The sequence below is a fragment of the Lepus europaeus genome, chromosome 14 (genome assembly GCF_033115175.1).
Source record: "Lepus europaeus isolate LE1 chromosome 14, mLepTim1.pri, whole genome shotgun sequence".
NCBI lineage: Eukaryota > Metazoa > Chordata > Mammalia > Lagomorpha > Leporidae > Lepus > Lepus europaeus.
The window spans coordinates 9,857,239-9,878,991 of NC_084840.1; the positions used below are offsets into that span (position 1 = coordinate 9,857,239).

The 21,753-nt window shown below is 38.7% G+C and overlaps 1 protein-coding gene across 1 annotated transcript in view; it reads left to right on the top strand.

Annotated features, from left to right (window-relative positions):
* Nucleotides 1-21,753, top strand: part of CDC73 (cell division cycle 73) — a 131,392-nt gene that overhangs the window by 21,033 nt on the left and 88,606 nt on the right. The window contains exons 7-9 of the mRNA XM_062211532.1: nt 8,677-8,893; nt 16,544-16,642; nt 20,254-20,332. Coding sequence (XP_062067516.1) covers nt 8,677-8,893; nt 16,544-16,642; nt 20,254-20,332 — 395 coding nt within the window. The remainder of the gene's footprint in view (nt 1-8,676; nt 8,894-16,543; nt 16,643-20,253; nt 20,333-21,753) is intronic.

The following is a 21,753-nucleotide window of genomic DNA, read 5'->3' on the forward strand; positions in this document are numbered from 1 at the left end:
TTAATGTGTATGTGGTAGTGTCTCACTGTGATTTAGTTTTACATTTTCCTCCTGATAAGTGATGATGTGAGCATCTTTTCATGTGCTTAATTTTTCATCCTTTCTTTTTTGGTGGAGCGTTGATAACTTTTTTCCCCAGTTTTTGTTGTGTTCTTTAATGTTGAGTTTTGAAAGTTTGTTGTGTATTCTGGATATAAGTTCTTTCTCATGTATTTCTGTCCGTCTGTAGCTTGTCTTTTCCTCCTCACTGCCTTTTGAAGAGCAGATTTTAATTTCTATGAAGTCTGTTCTATTGTGAGTGTTCTTTTGTCTAAACAAGTTCTAAAAAGATCATTTGCATTTTCTCATGTAAGTCTTAAAAAGTTCTAACTTTTACATTTGAGTCTGATACAGTTTTAGGTTTTTTCTTTGAAATATGGTGTGTGGTATTGATCAAAGTTTATTGGATTTTTATAAGACAGGACTTGACGTTCAGTTTTGCAAATATGAATAGCTAATTGTCTCAGCACCATTAGGTCTCCACTGAATTGTGATTTAATTTTGTGAAAAGTTGTCTGTGCATATTTAGGTCTGTTTGTGGGCCCATTCTGTTCATGATCGGTCTTTTTACCAATACCACTCTATTTTAATTATTCTATCTTTGAAATTAATTGTCTTAAATTCAGGCAGTATTAGCCTTGCACTTTCTTTTGTTTCAGTTAAGTTTTTGGTCATTTGCATTTCCATGAATTTAAGAAATAATTTGTCAATTTCTCCATAAAAGCAAACTGGGATTTTTATTGACATTGAATCGAATTTCTAGACCAGTTTGGGGAGAACAGGCATTTAAAAGATACTGAATCTTCTGAACTGTACACAAGGTATATTTCTTCATTGGTTTTACAATTATCATAATAGAATATTAGACTTTCTGTCATACCTATTTATAAGCATTTCATATTTTTAATGCTGTTGTAAGAGATATTTAAATATGCCAATTCCTGATTGTTTATTGTTTATATGGAAATAACAGTTTTCATATATTGTATCCTGTGATCATGATAAACTCATTGATTCGTTCTTACTGCTGTTTTTATAAATTTCATTAGATTTTCTGCATAGTCAATCATTTTCTACACATAGCTTCTTTATTTTTGAACTGAGTTTTTTTTTTTAAGATTTATTTATTTATTTGAAAGGCCGAGTTCTAGAGACATGGTAGAAGAGATGGACTGAGATTTCCCATCATCTCTGGCTTACTCCCTAGATTGCTGGAATGACTGGGGCTGTGCCAGGCTGGAATCAGGAGCCCTGAGCTTGGTACTCTGAGTCTGCCACATAGGTGGTAGGGCCCAAATCTCTTGGCTATCATCTGTTGTCTTCCCAAGCTCATTAACTAGGAGCTTGATTGGAAGCAGAAGGCTTGGCAGTGTGATGGGATGCTGGTATGGCAAGCAGCAGCTTAACCTCTTGCACTGTAACTCTGGCCTCGGAACTGGATGTTTTTATTTTCTGCTTCATTGTACTGGCTAGAATGTCCAATACAGTGTTGGGTAGAAGCGTTGAGATTAGACCTTTTTTTTTCTATTTTTTGGTTCATGATGTTAGGGGAAAGCATTGTCTTCTGTCATTACGAATGATGTAGCTTAGATTTTTTAGTGTAATCTATTTATGAGGTTGAGGAAATTTCCATCTATCACTATAGTCCTAGTTTGCTGAGTTATTTTTTAATTAGAAATGAATCTTAGATATTGCCAAATTCTTTTACTGTCTCTTTTTTTCTTTAAGATTTATTTATTTGAAAGGCAGAGTTAGAGCAGTTTTCCATCTGCTGGTTCACTTGTCAAATGGTCACCATAGCCAAAGCTGGGCTGATCTGAAACCAGGACCCAAAAGCTCCTTCTGGGTCTCCCACTGGGTGCAGGGGTCTAAACACCTGGGCCATCTTCTGCTGCTTTCTTGGGTGCATTAACAGGGAGCTGAATGGGAAGTAGAGCAGCTGGGACTGGAACCAGTGTCCATATAGGATGCTGGTGGCTTTACCTGCTACCACAGCATCAGCCCCTGATTGTTTCTTCTTAATATGAATTTAAAATGGGTTTTTGTTAATTTATGTTTCATGGCTAAACTGTTTCTCCTTTTATTAGTCATCTGATGCTGTATGACAAAGTAGACCAAATGATAATGGCCTATAGAACACACATTTATTTTCCTTTTTTTCCCTCCCAAAGAAATCTTTTATTTAAGGAATACAAATTTTTAAGTACACCTTTGAGAATATAGTGATTCTTCCCACCATACCTGCCTTCCCATCCAAACTCCCACCCTTCCACCTCCTCCCTGTCCCATTCCCAGTACCATTCTCCATTAAGATTTGGTCTCAATTAACTTTATAACACAGAAGACCAACTCTATATACTAAGTGAAGGTTTGAACAATTTGCGCACACACACACACATACACACACAAAACTGTTTGATAACAAGTTTTACATCTAACTCATAATACAAGTCATTGAGGACAGAGGTCTTATCAGAGCACAGTGACTCTTATTGTTCATTTAACAATTAACACTCACGTGTATGATATCAGTGACCACCCGAGGCTGTTGACACGAGCTCCCTTGGTTACGGAAGCCTTTTGAATCCACAGACTCCGTCAGTATTTAGATGAGGCCATAAGCAAAATGGAAGTTCTTTCCTCCCTTCAGATAAAAGTACATCCTTCTTTGATGGCCACCACTTTCCACTGGGGTCTCACTCACAGAGATATGTCATGTGGAACATTTTTTGCCACAGTATCTTGGCTTTCCATGCCTGAAATGCTCTCATGGGCTTTTCAGCCAGACCAGGATGCCATACGGGGTTGATTCTGAGGTCAGAGTGTTACTTAAAGCGACTGTCATTCTATGAGAATGCTGTGTGGACTGCTTGCCATGTTGGAATATTCTCTCCTTGTTAATTCTATTATTATTACTAGACACTTGATTCAATTTATATGATCACTTTAACACTTATCCCTATCTATATGTTCACTTTAGCATTTAATATGATCACTTTAAACACTTAAGATGGCATTTTTACCACCCAGCTTAATGGGGTTTGGGGTCCCATGGCAAGTTTTTAAACTTTACTCTTAGAAGTAAGTCCATAGGAATGTATGCAGAACTATCAGCTTTAGTTACAAATTTCCTCTTCCCTCTTTTATTCCAACTCTTATTTTTACTGATATTTTCAATTGACTTTATACACAGATGATTAACTCTATGTTAAGAGTTCAACAGATAGTATGAAGAAAAAAAAATATTCCTCGACAGTCAAGACAAGGGCTGTTCAAGTCACTCCTTCTCAAAGTGTCAGTTTCACTTCTACAGATTTCCTTTTAGGTGCTCTATTAGTTCTCACACATCAAGGAGAACATACGTTATTTGTCCTTTTGGGACTGGTTTATTTAAGTATATGTTTTCCGGATTTAGCCGTTTTGTTGTAAATGACCGGATTTCATTTCCCTTGGGTAAATTCCCAGGAGTGGGATGGCTGGGTCATATCTTAGGTTTATATTCTTAGTTCTGAGGTATCTCCATACTGTGTTCCATAGTGGCTGTGCCAGCTTACATCCTTACCAACAGTGGATTAGGCTGGCTTTTTCCCCATATCCTCACTAGCATTTTTGTTTGTTGATTTCTGTAAGAAAGCCATTCTGACCAGGATGAGGTGAAACCTCATTGTGGTTTTGATTTGCATTTCCCTGACTGCTAGTGATCCTAAGCATTTTTTCATGTGTTGTTGGCCATAGGCTTTCTTCTTTTGAAAAATGTCTGTTTAATTCCTTTGCCTGTCTCTTCACTGGGTTGGTTGTTTTACTGTTGTTGAGTTTTTTGATATCTTTATATATTCTGGTTACTAATCCTTTTTCAGTTGCATAGTTTGCAAATAATTTCTCTCATTCTGTCAGTTGCCTTTCTGTTTTCTGTCAGTGGCTTTCTATTTTCCTGAGTGTTTGCTTTGCAGTACATAAGCTTCTCAGTTTGATGTAGTCCCATGTGTTAATTTTGGCTTTGATTCCCTATGCCCCGGGGTCTCTTCCAAGAACTCTACCTGTGCCAGTTTCTTGCTTGGTTTCCTCAATGTTCTCTAATAATTTGATGGTATTGGGTCATAGAATTAGGTCTTTGCTCCATATTGAGTGGATTTTTCTGTACGGTATAAAGTAGAGGTCTTCATACTTCTTCATGTGGAAATCCAGTTTTCCCAGCTCTGTTTGCTGAAGAGACTGTTTGCTTCAGGGATTGGTTTTAGATGCTTGGTCAAATAAAAGTTGGTTATAGATGCTTGGATTGATTTCAGGCATTTCTATTCTGTTCCGTTGGTCTACCCATCTGTTTTTGTACCAGTAACAGGCTGTTTTGATTATAACTGCCCTGTAGTATGTCTTGAAACCTGGTATTATAATGCCTTTGGCTTTGTTTTTGTTGTATAAGATTGCTTTAGCTAATCGAGGTCTCCTGTGTTTCCATATGAATTTTCAGCATCATTTTTTCTATATCTGAGAATAATGTCTGTGGTAATTTGATTGATATCGCATTGAATCTGTGAATTGCTTTTGGAAGAATGGACATTTTGATGATACTGATTCTTCCTATCCATGGACATGGAAGATTTTTTTATTTTTTTGTATCTTCTTCTATTCTTTCTTTAGTGTCTTGTAATTCTCATCGTAGTGATCTTTGGCATCCTTGGTTAAATTTATTTCAAGATATTTGTTTTTTTTTTTTTTTTTTTGTAGCTGTTGTGAATGGGATTGATCTTAGAAGTTCATTGTCAGCCTTGGCATTGTTTGTGTATACTGTTGATTTTTATGTATTGATTTTATATCCTGCTACTTCACCAAACTCTTCTGTGAATTCCAATAGTCTCTTGGTTGAGTGTTTTGGATCCCCTTTGTGTAGAATCATGTCATCTGCAAATTGACTTCCTCTTTCCCAATTTATATTCTTTGATTTCTTTTTCTTGCCTAATGGTTCTGCCTGAAACTTCTTGGACTATATTGAATAGCACTGGTGAGAGTGGGCATCCTTGTCTGGTTCCAGATCTCAGTGGGAGTGCTACCAACTTTCCCCCATTCACTAGGATGCTGTCCGTGGGTTTGTCATAAATTCCCTTGATTGTGTTGAGGAAGGTTCCTTCTATACCCAGTTTGGTTAGAGTTTTCATCATGAAAAGATATAGTTTATCAAATGCTTCATCTGCATCTATTGAGATAATCATATAGTTTTTGTTAATTAATTTGTTAATATGATGTATCACATTAATTGATTTGCAAATGTTGAACCATCTCTGCATACCAGGAATAAATCCCACTTTTTTGGGCAAATGATCTTCCTGATGTGTTGTTGGATTTGATTAGCTAGAATTTTGTTGAGGATTTTTGTGTTTATGTTCATCATGGAAATTGGTCTATAGTTTTCTTTGTTAGATCTTTTTCAGATTTAGGAAGTAAGGTGATGCTGGTTTCACAGACAGAATCTAGAATAATTCTGTTCCTTTCAATTGTTTTGAATAACTTGAGAAGTATTGGATTAGTTCTTTTTTTTTTTTTTTTTTTTGACAGGCAGAATGGATAGTGAGAGAGAGAGACAGAGAGAAAGGTCTTCCTTATGCCATTGGTTCACCCTCCAATGGCCGCTGTGGCCGGCACATCGTGCTAATCCAAAGCCAGGAGCCAGGTGCTTCTCCTGGTCTCCCATGCGGGCGCAGGGCCCAAGGACTTGGGCCATCCTCCACTGCCTTCCTGGGCCACAGCAGAGAGCTGGCCTGGAAGAGGGGCAACCGGGATAGAATTCGGCGCCCTGACCGGGACTAGAACCCGGTGTGCCAGCGCCGCAAGGCGGAGGATTAGCCTGTTAAGCCACGGTGCCGGCGGATTAGTTCTTTTTTAAATGTCTGGTAGAATTCAGCAATGAAGCCCTCTGTTCCTGGGCTTTTCTTTGTTGCTGGTCTTTATTACTGATTCAGTTACTTTTTTGGTTATTGGTCTGTTGAGGTTTTCTATGTCTTCATGTTTGAATTTAAGTAGTTTTTATGTGTCCAGGAATCTATCTGTTTCTTCTAGGTTTCCCAGTTTGTTGGCTTACAGCTGTTTGTAGTAATTTCTGATGATTTTTTTTAATTTCTGTGGTATCTTCTTTTCCTTTTTATCTCCAATTTTATTAATTTGGGTCTTATCTCTCTCTTTTTTTTTTTTTTTATTAGTTGGGCCAATGGAACACACGTTTATTTTCTCATTTCAAGGGAGTCAGTAGCTACAGGTGGCTTCTTTGTCTCACAGTCTCTCTCCTGAGGCTGCAGTTAAGGTGCTGAGCAGGACTTTAACTGTGGGCTTGACTGGATCAGCATCTGCTTCTCAGTTCACATGTATGTTTTATATTTTTGTTTTATGAAATATGTCCTTCTTTCGCTGGGTACTTCAGTTTCTCTATTGCTGGTTTTGAGCCATTTAATTATGGTGTGAATTTGGAGGGGTTTTCTTCATTGAACTTCTTGGAAGAATTTGAGTTTATAATTTCCATTAGATTGGAAATATTTTGCCATTGTTTCTTCAGATCTTTCTGGACTCTAATTCCTATGATTTGTTTCAAGTCTGACAAGTCATTTATATTCTTTCCCATTTTATTGCAATAATTTTCTGTTATTTTTCATTTTTAAAAATTTCTTTATAATTTATTTTGGATATTTTCTATTGTTTATTCAAGTCTATTTTTTCTGTAATCTATATTATATTTTTAGCCTCTAGTGTTGTAGTTTTTAATCCTTAGTTTATTTTTCTGTTTTAAAAAAATAACTTTTTGAACCTAAGGAATATAGTTATTATAATAATACTTTTAAAAATGTTTTTATGATTGATTGTTCTTTTTCCTCTCTTTGGCTAATATTCTCCTGCTTCTTCACAGTCTTAATCTTTCATCGGATACCAGACATTGTGCAGTTTATTCTGTTGAGTGGTAGACATTTTTGTATTTTTCCAAATCTTATTTAGATTTGTTCTGGGCCCCAGTTAAATCCCTTGGAAACAGGTTTTTGGGTTTTGGTTGTAAGATTGGAACAATGGTCACTTAGCATAATTATTCCCTGCTGCTTAAGTAGGGAATAATATGCTTTCTAATGCCCTGAGAATATGGGGCTTTTGATCTGTATGGTGGGAACAGGTACTGTTCTTCACTCTGTGTAAGCACTGGGCATTGTTCTCTTTAATTCCATTGGACGATTGATTCTTTACCCAGCTTTAAATGATTTCATTATCTTCATGTACTAATTGGTATTCTACTGGAATACTCCAGGGGAATCTGCGTAGCTCTCTTCTCATGTGTTTTGTCCTGTGAATTCTAGTCACCTTGGTCTTGCTATCTTCCCAGCTGCATTTCCTCAGATCAGGAGTTCTCTGAGGCCTTTGTGGGCTCTCTTCTTAATGCCATATCTCGGAAGCCACCAAGGGCTCACGTTGTTGGTTTCTCATTTGTCAGGAAATCACTGTTCTACACTGTTTGATAATCTAGTATCCTTTAAACCTGGTGTCTTGTCATTTTCACTGGTAATTTAAGACAGGAAGGTTAATCCTGTCACTTCTGTTTTAGTGTGGCTGGAAATAAAGTCCAGTGATACCAAGTCCAGTGCAGGCTTGATTATAGTTTAGAAGAGCATTTGAACTTGACTCTAGGTGCTTTAGATTTTAGGGGAATGTTGCACAGTGTCATACAAAATGAGTCAGATATCACCATATCCATATTGATCATCTGCTATAAAGTATCTTCATACCTAATCTGAATAAAATTAGTTTACTTTATAATACTGCTGTATTTAAACCTGCAGGAATTTCTGTCCTTTTTCCAGATTTTGTGTAAACATATTTCAAGATTTTCATCTTGTGGCTAAAGTAATATTTTTGTCTACTCTTAATAAGGTACTCAAACACTTTTTAATTCTTTTTCTCTTATTATATAAAAAGACACTTTGCTTAAGATTCATCTTACAAAATCTGTACTTTAAGTATTAAGTCCCTTTTTATACATAGTTTTGAAAATATAGCCTGTCTCTCTTTGCTGTTTTGGCTATTTGAAAATCAGATGCAGGGAAGATAAAGTGTTCAAACTATGGTTTCTTCCAGAGTTTAAAAGGGGTATGTGTTTCCGTGATATATAAAAACCTTTGTCACCTATGTATATGTTGTACCCTGTGACATACGGTTTTGAAACCTTGAAATAAATTTCAAGAAAACCTATAATTTTGAAGTCTTTATATAATGAATTTCATACTCCTCTTCTGGGACCCTCTTACCAACTGGCCTCTATATGTATGTTTATTTTCTGTGAATAGATGTGGGTTAACAAAGGCTCAAAAAATACAAAGAAAACACTCATGTTAATGAGTTCCTGCTCTTTTGGAGGGAAATGATAAATATAAAGACGTTTGTTGCATTGTTTCTTCTGGAATTTATTAATTTACTCACATTAATATATCTGCATGAACCTTCTTTATGTGTTAAAATCTTGTAAGAGTACAAAATTTAAGTATGTCATTTTTATAGAAAGAAGGCTTTAATTGTTGTTACTTAAAGTGTTTTTACTGGAAAATTGTAACAATATATTTGTGATGTGCTCAAGAAATTCTTGCTTTGAAAATTTAAAAAGGAATTTGATTTTAGGTCTTTGTCTGAAGCCATGTCTGTGGAAAAAATTGCTGCAATCAAAGCCAAAATTATGGCTAAGAAAAGATCTACTATCAAGACTGATCTAGATGATGACATCACTGCCCTTAAACAGAGGAGTTTTGTAGATGCTGAGGTAGATGTGACTCGAGATATTGTCAGCAGGGAGAGAGTGTGGAGGACACGAACAACGATTTTACAGAGCACGGGAAAGGTAATAGAATGATTACTCATTTCTTAGAGTGTTATGTCTGTGTTTAGTCTGTGATTGGTTATGGAATTTGCTTAAAATTGCTTAAAATTTTTTATTAGAAGGAAGTTTGTAGTTTTCTCTCTTTGAAAGAACAGTAATAATACAGATTTGCAAGTGGTCATATTTGTCCTTCCATTCCTGAGTGTGGCTGTCAGTCATTCAAGAAGCTGATCAGAATCAGAATGCAAGCCTCTCCACATACCATTTGGAAATTAGAGTGACCCAATTTTGTTGTTGTTGTTGAAACCTCATGCCTGAGGGTTTTATGGCAAGCTCTTTGGTCATCAGAGCTGATATCATGAATTTTTTCTACATAAAGTAGAGAATCAGTCAGCAAACATTTATTGAGTATATTTTATACTTTGTTGTGGATGTAGGACTTTTTATTTTTTTGCTTCTTTACTATGGGAGCTATTTGGTTGTTTTTGCTCCAAGATTGTGGGGTTTTCCTCTCTTTGTCCGCTGCCCCTTTTCTTCCTTGGTTTCCTCCCACTTCCTCCCTCTTTGATTTTTTCCTTCCTCCTCCTTCCTTCCCTTTCGCTATTACAAATAATGCTTTTAAAGACATTCTTGTACATATATAACTTGTTCAGTTATGTGACTAGTAAAGGATTAAAATGAATTTCTGGTTAAAGGAGACGTGCAGTTTAAGAAAATTTTTTTATTTGAAAGGCAGAGTTATAGGGAGTGACACAGAGAGATTGATTGATTGATCTCCAATCCCTGGTTTATTACCCAAATGGCCACAGCAGCCAGGGTTGTGCCAGGCCAAAGTCAAGAGCTTCATCCGGGTCTCCCATGTAGGCCACAGGGGCACAAACTTCTTTCACTGCTTTTCCAGGTGCATTAACAGGGAGCCAACTTGAAGTGGAGCAGTTGGAATTCACACCAGTGCTCATATGGGATGTTGCTGTTTCAGGCGGAGGCTTACCGCACTGCTCCACAGCACTGGCCCTGAGATGTACACTTCAGGCATTGAAAGATAACATGAGTTTCTGCAAAGGAAACATTGATTCTGTCTCGTGTATATTTTCATCAGACTTTGCCTGTTCTACACCTCAGTTTTCTATTAAAAGTTGATTCTCTTCTGATGTACGGTTGTTAAATGATCTAATTAAGAATATTTGAAGAATTATGGCAAGTAGTGATGAGCTTCACTGTTCATCACTTCAGCATTCTTCTAGGCAGATTGATTTTGATTGTAGAATTTTGAGATTTTAGTCTTAAATTTACTCTGACATTGTAGGAATAAAGCTGCTAGAGAAGAGTGTTTAAAAAATGATTTATTTTTGGAGGGGAAGGTTAGCCCACATTGTAACTTAGTAGGTTAAGCTGCAGCCTGGGAAGGTGGCATCACGAGCACTGGTTCAAGTCCCGGCTATCCTGCATGTGATCCAGCACCCTGGTAATGTGTCTGGGAAAGCAGTGGAAGAACACCCAAGTACTCAACTCCATACACACATGGGAATCCTGGATAAAGCTGTGCCTCCTGGCTTTGGCTTGGCCCAGTCCCAGCCATTTGGAGTCTGAACCAGTGGATGGAAGATTTCTCTAACTCTGCCTTTTAAATAAATAAATAAATAAATGAATGAATCTTTGAAAAAAATTATATTTTCTGTTTACAATAAAATGATCAGTTATGCGTATTATCACTGATACAGCTAAAAATTGAATGATATTGTGACTGATTTGTATTGATCCATGAGTATTCACTATAATTATTGATATCTAAAGCAGATAGTAAAGAAATAAAACAGATTTTTTTACTTTTGTCTGAACATTGAATTTTCAACTGAGATGAATAATTTCCTTTGAGCTCTAGGTGGCAGGCTTGTACCATTTCTAAACTTAAGTATTCTCATTTAATGTTATTGGTACCACTGCATCTTTTAAAAAATAAGTTCATAATTTAATAATTGTTTGGTAACTAGGTTTGTCTTTATGAGCATTATCATATTTTGATCGCTTGTCCATGTCGCTCTTTATACTGCTTTCATCTATTAAATGTTAGAAATAGTCTTAGGTACCTACAGCTCAAGAGATGAGACAGAGACCTTCCTTATTATCAGTTTCTGGGCCCTATTATTCTGAGCTTCAGGAACAAAAGACAGGTTCAAGCTGCCATGAAAAATATAAAAACTTATTTTTTAAAGTAGTTATATTGTTACTATAAACAGCTAGATAAAGCAGCCTGATTTTATAATGCCATTTAGAGAAAGCATTTTTAAACTTGTATAATTTAGTACATGGTTAGCACATGTTTAAGCTTGTATAAGTTAGTATATGTCTTAGACCGTTTTGTGCTGCTATAACAATAGCACAAACTGGGTAATTTATAATGAAGCAGATTTATTTGGCTCATAGTTCTGGAAGCTGGGAAGTCCAAGATCAAGAGACCATATCTAGTAAGATTCTTCTTGCTGTATCATAACATGGCAGATGATAGTATGTGGGTGAGAGAGGGGAAAGGGAGGGCGGGGTGGGGGGAGGGATTGTTAAGGGGACTGAGCTCTTTTTTTTAAGATTTTTTTTTTTTATTTGAAAGTCAGGATTACAGAGAGGCACAGGCAGAGAGAGAGGCCTTCCATCCACTGGTTCACTCCCAAATGGCCGAAATGGCTGGAGCTGAGCTGATGTGATCTGAAGGCAGGAACCAGGTGCTTCTTCCAGGTCTCCCACATGGGTGCAGGGGCCCAAGGACTTGAGCCATCTTCTGCTTTCCCAGGCCAGAACAGAGAACTGGATCGGAGTGGAGCAGCCGGGACTTGGACTGGTTGCCCATATGGGATGCTGGCACTGCAGGTGCTGGCTTTTCCTGCTGCACCACAGTGCTGGCCCCCAAACTCATTCTCTTATCTGAACTCATATGTCATGATAATCCGTTCAGTTCCAACTTAATCTGTTCGCAAAGGCAGAGCATTCAGGACCTACTCAACTCTATTTAAAAGCCCTGCCTCTCAGCACTGTTAAATTTGTTTCCAAGTGAACCTTGGAGGGCACATTTATACCCCTGTAATACATGCTCATTGTTGAAAAACTGATAACAAGAGATGAGTCAAAGGATAAGATTTAACTATAATTCTTCCACACTAGAATAGCTAATAGCATTTTGATGGACTCTTCTGGAGTTTGTATCTCTCAGTACTTTATTTAAAGTAATGAGAGTGAATCTCATATAATTTCATAATACGACTAAGATTTTATCTCTGTAATGATGGTGTGAAAGCAGTGGTTGGCAAAACTACTGGTACAGTGGCATGCCTCAAGGTAGCGACTAAGCTCCACTAGTAGTCATTGTGTTCTTCACCCACTGGTAATGTCCTTAATGACCTTTAAAATTTATTTATTAATTTTGTTAAATCTTAACCCTTGAATATGTCCTTTTAGCATTTTGTGCAATGAGATTGAAATGTAAAAAGCACTCTAGCCTTTGAGTATTAAAATATGGTGATTATCTCAATTAACAGCATATATGCCCTTGTTTGAGTTGTAAGCTGAATCATCTGATTTTCTTTTTATGATTTTTTTTTTAAGATTTACTTATTTATTTATTTGAAAGGCAGAGTTACAGAGAGGCAGAGGCACAGAGAGAGAGGTGTTTTTCATCCGCTGGTTCACTCCCCAGATGGCCGCAATGGCCTGGAGTTGTGCCAATCTAAAGCCAGGAGCCAGGAGCTTCTTAGAGGTCTCCTATGTGGATTTAGGGGCCCAACGCCTTGGGCCATCTTCTGCTGCTTTCCCAGGCCATAGCAGAGAGCTGAATGGGAAGTGGAGCAGCTGGGACTTGAGCTGGTGCCCATATGGGATGCTGGCAATGCAGGGGCTGGCTTTACTCACTATGCCACAGCACCAGCTGCATCAGCTGATTTTTACAGAAAACTTTTATTTTTTTTAAACAACTATTTAGGTAATTGGCAGATTTTTAAAAAATGAATGAAATCAGTCTTCTTCAAGGAAAGCAATTGACAGTATTTGTTGTCAGTGATGCAGTGTCAGCTTTCATGAGAAAATTAGAATTTTGGGAGTTTATTGTAATCATAACTTTTTCTAATTGCTTTTTGTTTTAAAAATGTATTTATTTATTTGAGAGGGAGAGAGAGAAAAATACCTTCCATCTTCTGGTTCACTCCCCATATGTCTTTAATATCTAGATCTGGGTGAGGCTGAACTTAGGAGCCAGGAACTCCATCCTGGTTTCTCACATGTGTGACGGGGGCTCCAGGATTCGACTCAGCAAACTGCCTTCCCAAGACCGTTAGCAGGAAGCTAGATTGGTAGCTCAGCAGCCAGGACTCATGTGGCATTTGTTTATAAGATGCTGGCATTTCAAGCAGTGGCTTACCCCCACTGCACCACTATGCCAGCCCCAAGTTTCTGGTTCTTAAAGCCTCTTTGGATGAGTCTCCCAAATGATGATATGAAGAAATATAATTTGTTGATGTTGTGTAAGATAACATTAATATTGTACATCTAAAGTCAGGACAGGAGCTGATCAGTTCATTGTTGCTTATAGTGTCCATTTCACTTAACAGGTTTCCCCTTTGGCGCTCAGTTGTCACCGATCAGGGAAAACAAATGATATTTTTCTCTTTGGGACTGGCTTAATTCACTCAGCATGATGTTTTCCAGATTGCTCCATCTTGTTGCAAATGACTGGGTTTCGTTGTTTCTTACTGCTGTATAGTATTCTATGGAGTACATGTCCCATAATTTCTTTATCCAGTCTACTGTTGATGGGCATTTGGGTTGGTTCCAGGTCTTAGCTATTGTGAATTGAGCTGCAATAAACATTAATGTGCAGATGGCTTTTTTATTTGCCAAATTAATTTCCTTTGGGTAAATTCCAAGGAGTGGGATGGCTGGGTTGTATGGTAGGGTTATGTTCAGGTTTCTGAGGAATCTCCAGACAGACTTCCATAGTGGCTTAACCAGTTTGCATTCCCACCAACAGTGGGTTAGTGTCCCTTTTTCCCCACATCCTCTCCAGCATCTGTTGTTGGTAGATTTCTGAATGTGAGCCATTCTCACCGGGGTGAGATGGAACCTCATTGGTTTTGGCCTCAGAATCAGCCCTCAAGGCATTCAGATCTGGCTGAAGAGCCCATGAGAGTATAGCAGGCAAGGAAAGCCAAGATATCATGGAAAAAAAAAAAAAGACCTAAATGAATGATCTCTGTGAGTGAGATCCCAGTGGAAAGAACGGGGCCATCAAAGAAGGAGGTACCCTTCTCCGAAGGGAGGAGAGAACTTCCACTTTGACTATGACCCTATCGGAATAAGATCAAAGTCAGCGAACTCTAAAGGCTTCCATAGCCCTGGCAACTCATGACTAGAGCCTAGGGAGATTACTGACGCCATGAACAGGAGTGTCAAATTGTTAAATCAGCAACAGGAGTCACTGTGTACTTACACCCCATGTGGGATCTGTCCCTAATGTGTCGTCTAAAGCCAAGTGATGCTATAACTAGTACTGAAACAGTATTTTTATACTTTGCGTTTCTGTGTGGGCACAAACTGATGAGGTCTTTACTGACTATATACTGAAGTGATCTTCTGTATATAAAGAGAATTGGAAATGAAAAAAAAAAAAAAACCTGGTGTTAAAATGGAAATGGCATAGAAAATTAATTAATTTGAAAAAAAAAATTATGTAGGATCTCTGTCTTTAATGTGCTGTACATTGCTATTTAATGCTATAATTAGTAATCCAATGGTAGTTTTTTCACTTTATGTTGCTATATGGGCAAAATGTTGAAATCTTTACCTAATATATACTAAACTGATCTTCTGTATACAAAGAAAATTGAAAATGAATCTTTACATGAATGGAAGGGGAAAGGGAGCGGGAAAGGGGAGGGTTGCGGGCGGGAGGGAAGTTATGGGAGGGGGGAAGCCATTGTAACCCATAAGCTATACTTTGGAAATTTATATTCATTTATAAAAGTTTAATAAAAAAAAAAGATAACATTAATATTTAGAAAATCTGCCAAATAGATGGTTGATATTATCCAAATAACCAGTGAATGCTGTTAGAAACCGTACATGGGTAAAAAATCCTTTACAAGCAAAAGAAAAGATCAGATCAATGGATTTTTAAGTAAAAATGTAAAATGTTTATGAATGTGGTTTCCACAGTGTAGTAACCATTAAGAAACAGCCATTTTGATGCGATATCGAAGAAGTATATTCACGGTTGTCTAAAAAGCTGTTATAATTCTCCCCTTACCAACTGTCTATATGAAGCTATATTTTCTTTGTATTCTTGGATCAGACAAACTGGTATAATAGATACCAGGTATAGAAACAGATATGAGTAGCTTTGCGCAGTGGCAGTATCGTAGCCAATGAGGTTTATCAATGAAACATAAAAAAAAAAAAAAAAGAAAGAAACAAATATGAGGACATAGTCATCTTCTAGTAAGTCAAGCATTAGGAAAATCTGCAGAAATTTAAAAGTGTCATCCTTTTCTCTCACCATGTTTTATGCATTTTGGGAAAGAATTTCTCAAAAGATGTTACATGAAATCCCTTTTTCATATTTTTGTATTTTTAATATTTGCTTCAATTTTTAATGTGATAACTTACACAAATGAAAGTTTTTTGGAGTCTAGTAATTTTCAACGGTATAGAGATCTGTGTTTGCTTCTCTAAATTATTGGTGCAGTGGCCACAGTTACAATTAAAGCTGCCTCTCACATTGTATGTACTCACTCATTTGTATAATGTTCATTTCATCCTTAAAAACCAGTCGACTGCTAAGTACTGACTGGAGGTACGTTGATTGTGGCTCTTTATCACAAAATAGACCATAAGTAAGCTGCACTTATGACTTGCATTATAAGATAGGCACCCAGCAAAGGCAGGTGATTTAGTTGAGTAAAGGGAAGAGAATGCTATGTAAAGAATAAAAACTAGTGAGGATGTGACGGGGTAAGGTGGAAAGAGTGGTTGAGCCAAGGAAACGGTGCTTAATTATCTAGAAAGAAAAATCATGTTCCATTTCAGGTTCATTGGGTAAGGGACCTTGTGTTTGTTGAATAATATTATTCGCAAATGACAAGGTATTAGGCTTATGGTAACACATACTCTTTAAAATGTTGAATGGTAGGCAGAATAAGAGACAGCAAGGGAGAAAAAGCTAAGAGTAGTGTCTCAGTGGGCTTTGACCATCACGTGTACTCTGTAGCAATCTGAAATTAGCACTGCACTTTAGTATACCTAGAGAAGGATGTAATAATTGATGTCCTTTAGAAGTAGGAACACTGCTGGCACCAAATGTCATATTTTTATTTTACTTAAATGTAAACTTGTTTCCTGGTTGTGTATTTGAATAGATATAGAATAAAAATAAATTTGTAGCCAGTTATGTGGTTTAAATAGAAGGAAAATAGTACAGTGAGTAACACTATGTTTATAATAATCAGTCTCTGAGTCAGTTTCTCAATGATAGTTGGATTTTTACTTAAATGTCCTGTAGTATTGCCTTGTTATGATATAGTAAGGAAGAATAGATAGGAAAAAAATTAAAACTTAGTTGTATTTATTAAATAAGCATGCTGGTTATATAGAGTTTATTTCAAATGGGCTTAATTAAATTCATTTATATTTTAGAATTTTTCCAAGAATATTTTTGCAATTCTTCAGTCTGTAAAAGCCAGAGAAGAAGGGCGTGCACCTGAACAGCGACCAGCCCCAAATGCGGCACCTGTGGTAAGAGTCTTTTGCTGACTGTATAGTAATTTTAAGGAATTTCAGTGTTGTGGTCTTGAAGATGTCATTTTTTTAAGATTTATTTTTTATTTGTTTGAAGGACAGAATTATAGAGAGAGACTCGAGTCTGGGAGAGAGATCTTCCATCCACTGGTTCACTCCCCAAATGGCCACAGTGGCCATGGCTTATCCAGTCTCTCATATGGATGGCAGGGGCCCAAATATTTGCTCCATTGTATGTTGTCTTCCCAGGCTTGTTAGCAGGGAGCTGGGTCAGAAGTGTAGCAGCCAGGACCCCAATTGGTGCCCATATGGTATGCTGGTGTTTTGGGCAGTGGCTCAACTGCCTGTGCCATAATGCTAGTCCCTTTGAAAACATCTTAAAAGCTTTAAAATCAGTGGGCTCTAAACTTTTTGCAACTTCAGTGTGCTTTAAGGATGTGAGGACCCTCCCAGGACTACAAGTTAAGTATTATAGCAGTAATCATTAGCTTGAGACATACCCACCTAAGAGTCTGAAAGGAATTATGTAGGAAAAGCCCTCTGAGTAGTTATTTTAGGTAAACCATAGCTGGCCTGCTCGCTGTTGGTTGTAACATAAGGATTGTTAAAAGTAGATACCCTCAAAAAAGAAAAAAAGTAAATACCCTGAGCCTGCACTGTGTCGGAGTAGGCTAAGCCTCGGCTTGTGGCTTCAGCATCCCATATAGGTGCTGGTTCATATTCCGGCTGCTCTTCTTCCTGTCCAGTTCTTTGCCATGGCCTGGGAAGGCAGTAGAGGATGGCCCAAGTGCGTGGACCCCTGCTCCTGTTTGGGAGATCCAGAAGAAGCTCCTGACTCCAGGCTTTGGGTCAGTAGAGCTCCAGCTGTTTCAGTCATCTGGGGAGTGAACCAATGGTTGCATGACATTTTTCTCTGTCTTTCCCTCTCTCTGTCATAACTCTGTCTCTCAAATAAATAAATAAAATATTCAAAAAGAAAGATAAGTACCCCGCCACTGTCTAGCATGGGGCTGTTTTTGACCTCGCTCTCTGTGACATCCCCCCCCGCCTTTTTTTTTTTTTGGACAGGCAGAGTTAGTGAGAGAGAGAGAGAGAGAGAGAAAGGTCTTCCTTTTTCTGTTGGTTCACCCCCCAAGTGGCCACTACATCTAGCACGCTGTGCCGATCCGAAGCCAGGAGCCAGGTGCTTCCTCCTGGTCTCCCATGTGGGTGCAGGGCCCAAGGACCTGGGCCGTCCTCCAAAGCCTTCCCGGGCCACAGCAGAGAGCTGGACTGGAAGAGGAACAACCGGGACAGAATCTGTTGCCCCAACCGGGACTAGAACCTGGGGTGCCGGCGCTGCAGGCAGAGGACTAGTCTAGTGAGCCGCGGTGCCGGCCTGTGACATCTTTATGGATGTATTTCTTCTGATCACCTGCCATGCAGCCGTTTCCCTGTGTCTCAGTTTCTGAGCTTGAGAGCTGACCGCCTCCTCTTTGAAGTGTCACTGTGGGCTTCCCCAAGTAAATTGCCTTGCAGTTACTGTATTTAAACTCAGCATACTTCAGAGTTTTACTGAAAATTCTTCTAGTTCTTTTTATATGCTTCAACAAAGGAAGAAATATAAATGAAATTATTCCTGTTTTATGTAATTTTAAAAATGAAGTTGAGGCCGGGGCTGTGGCTCACTAGGCTAATCTTCCGCCTGCGGCGCCGGCACCCGGGTTCTAGTCCTGGTTCGGGCGCCGGATTCTGTCCTGGTTGCTCCTCTTCCAGCCCAGCTCTCTGCTGTGGCCTGGGAAGGCAGTGGAGGATGGCCCAAGTGCTTGGGCCCTGCACCCACATGGGAGACCGGGAGGAAGCACCTGGCTCCTGGCGCAGCGCAGGCCGTGGCAGCCATTAGGGGAGTGAACCAATGGAAGGAAGACCTTTTGGTCTCTCTCTCACTGTCTATAACTCTCTGTCTGTCTTTCTCTCTCACTGTCTAACTGCCTGTCAAAAGAAAAATGAATTTGATAAGAGTACTAGTATAACTAGTTTAATGATATTTAACTTTCAGAGGTAGTAAAGGGAGGAGAGGGAGAAGGGAGAGAAGGAGTGAGTCTTCCATCTGCTGGTTCATTGCCAGATGCCTGTATTACCCAGCGCTGGGCCAGGGCAAAGCCACGAGCCAAGAGCTTCATCCAGGTCTCCAACATGGGTGGGATGGGCTCTAGTACTTGGGCCATCTTTCTTTTGTTTTAGAAGATTTTTAAAAAATTTATCTCAAAGAGTTACAAAGAGAGAAGAAGAGACACAGACAAATCTTTATGCTTGTTCATTACCCAGCTGAATGCAATGGCGAGAACTGGGCCAGGCTGAAGCCAGGAACCTGGAGCTTTATCCAGGTCTCCAACATGAGTAGTAGGGGCCCAAACACTTTTTATAGTTCATTAGCAGGTAGCTGGAATGGAAGTGGTGCAGGCGGGACACGAACCAAGTGGGATGCTGGCATTGCAGCTGGCAGCGTTACCTGCTCTGCCACAACACTGTCCCCTAGAGCCAGGAATTTAATCTGGGTCTCTCATGTGGTTCTAGAGGTCCCAAGCACCTGAGCATCATCTGCTGCCTGCCAAGATGCACTTTAGTAGGAAACTATAATCGGAAGTAGAGCCAGTACTTAAATCCAGGCACAACACTGTACCACAGCGCCAGCCCCAGGGATACTCTTTAAATATGCATCTTTATATTACAGGTTGTGAGTTTCGGGTAAAATATTTGTGAATTAAGTTATGTCAGGCTAGTGTGGTTCAGCGGGTTAAGCTGCCGCCTGCAATGCCGGCATCTCTTAAGAGTGCTGGTTTGAGTCCTGGTTGCTCTTCTTCTGATCCAGCTCCTTGCTGATGCACCTGGGACAGCAGGAGCAGATAACCCAAGTACTTGGGACCCTGCTACCAACGTAGGAAACCCAGGTAGAGTTCCAGGCTCTTGGCTTCAGCCTGGCCCAACCCTGGTTGTACAGTCATTTGGATAGTGAACCAGCTGATGAATGATCTCTTTCTCTCTCTGTATTTCTGCCTTTCAAATAAAATAAATCTTTCAAAAAATTTTGTGTTATTAGAGTAGTAGCTTTTACCAAGTATTTTACAAAAATAACTTATTACTTCAGCTTTATCCTGTACATTTATAATGGGCTTATTGTCATGGTTGTCTTATTTCATTTAATAAGGAATGGCAATTTGGCAAAAAATTCAGTTAAAAGACTTTAAATGTCCATTCAGTAACCCTTGGATTAAAATGTTTTTTCTTTGTCAAGAAGTCATAACTGCAGGGACAGTGTTATTCATAAAGACATTTAGGTAATCAGAATGAAATTACTTTACTCATTTTATCTCTGCTGTTTCTAAGAGTTTTGCTTTTTGCCTTAGTGTAAGTATTCGTGGCATTCCTTCCCATTGTCCTTGATAGGGATGGTAATTTTCTAGTCTCAAAAATAGACATAGAAGAACTAGTAGTCTGTTCCCTACTTTCTTACTGGCTGTAGTAAGAAAAAGAACTTAGAAGAAAATATCATTATTATTGTTTTAATTATGAGTACTAAATAGCATGTGAGAATTATAACATGTAACTCATGACTTATTTTTCTAAAGGATCCCACGTTGCGTACGAAACAGCCTATCCCGGCTGCCTACAACAGATATGACCAGGAGAGATTCAAAGGAAAAGAAGGCAAGTTGCTTAATGTTTGTCTTTTGCTTCCTGTGGTTGTGCTGAACTTAAGAGACAGTGTAGGGACCGGCACTGTGGCGCATTGGGTTAAAACCCTGGCCTGAAGCGTCGGCATCCCATATGGGTGCCGGTTCTAGTCCCAGCTGCTCCTCTTCCGATCCAGCTCCCTGCTATGGCCTGGGAAAGCGGTGGAAGATGGCCCAAGTCCTTGGGCCCCTGCACCTGTGTGGGAGACCCAGAAGAGGCTCCTGGCTCCTGGCTTCGGATGAGCCCAGCTCTGGCCGTTGGGGCCATCTGGGGATTGAACCAGCAGATGGAAGACCTCTCTCTTTGTAACTCTGTCTTAGAAAAAAAAAAAAAAAAAAAGGACAGTGTAGTATAGCCCGATGTTTAAGGCAAGGATTGACAAAATGACATCTGCTAGCCAAATTTTTGTAGCTTATTGGAACACAGCTACACCCATTCATTTGTGTATTATCTGTTGCTTTTATAACTCCATGACAGCAGTGTTGAGTTGTTTTTATAGAGGCTTTGTAGTCTGCAAAGCCTGGAAATAATATCTGGCTCTTGACAGAAAAAATTGAGCAACTCTTATTTAATGACATGGATTCTGGACCCATAAAGTTTGTGTCACAATTGCTTTTGTGTGACTTTTAATGTTATTTTAACTGCGTTGTATCTTGGTCTCCTCATGTGTTTACAGTATTAACTTCTTAATAGTAACAGTTTCTATCTCTTAGGGTTATTGTGGGAAGTAGTTATTAATTCCCTAGAATTGTGTTTATTATGTATCTGTAAATGTTTGCTGTTATTAATAGTAGTTGTGTTTCTTAAGAATTTATTTTAAGGGGTCAGCATATAGTAGTATAGCAGGTGTAACTGCAGCCTGTAATGCTGGCATCCCTTATGGGTGCTGGCCATGTCCTGGCTGCTCCACTTCTGATTCAGCTCCCTGCTAATGGCATGGGAAAGGCAGCGGAAGATGGCTCAAGTTCTTCGGCCCCTGCCTCTATGTGAGAGACCTAAGTGAAGCTCTTGGCTTCATCCTAACTCAGCCCAGGTTGTTGCAGCCACCTGGAGAGTGAACCAGCAGATGGAAGATCTCTGTCTCTGTCTTTGTCTCTCTATGTAACTCTAAAATTCAAATAAACAAATATTTTAAAAATAATTTATTTAGAATGGGGATTTATATCAAATTATTTTCCCCAAATTATAAATTTATACATTGAAAACTTGGGAAGCACAGGCATGTAGAATCATTGTGGGAGGTTTTTTTCTGTGAAAGTCTGGATGGTATTTTGACTAATACAGTAGTGACCATTTCTACGTTATTGAGGTGGTTAGTAAGATAGGACCAATGTCCACTCTTGGAATTGATTTATGAAAATAGAAGCAGCTAAAGGTTTATCATTTGTGATTTT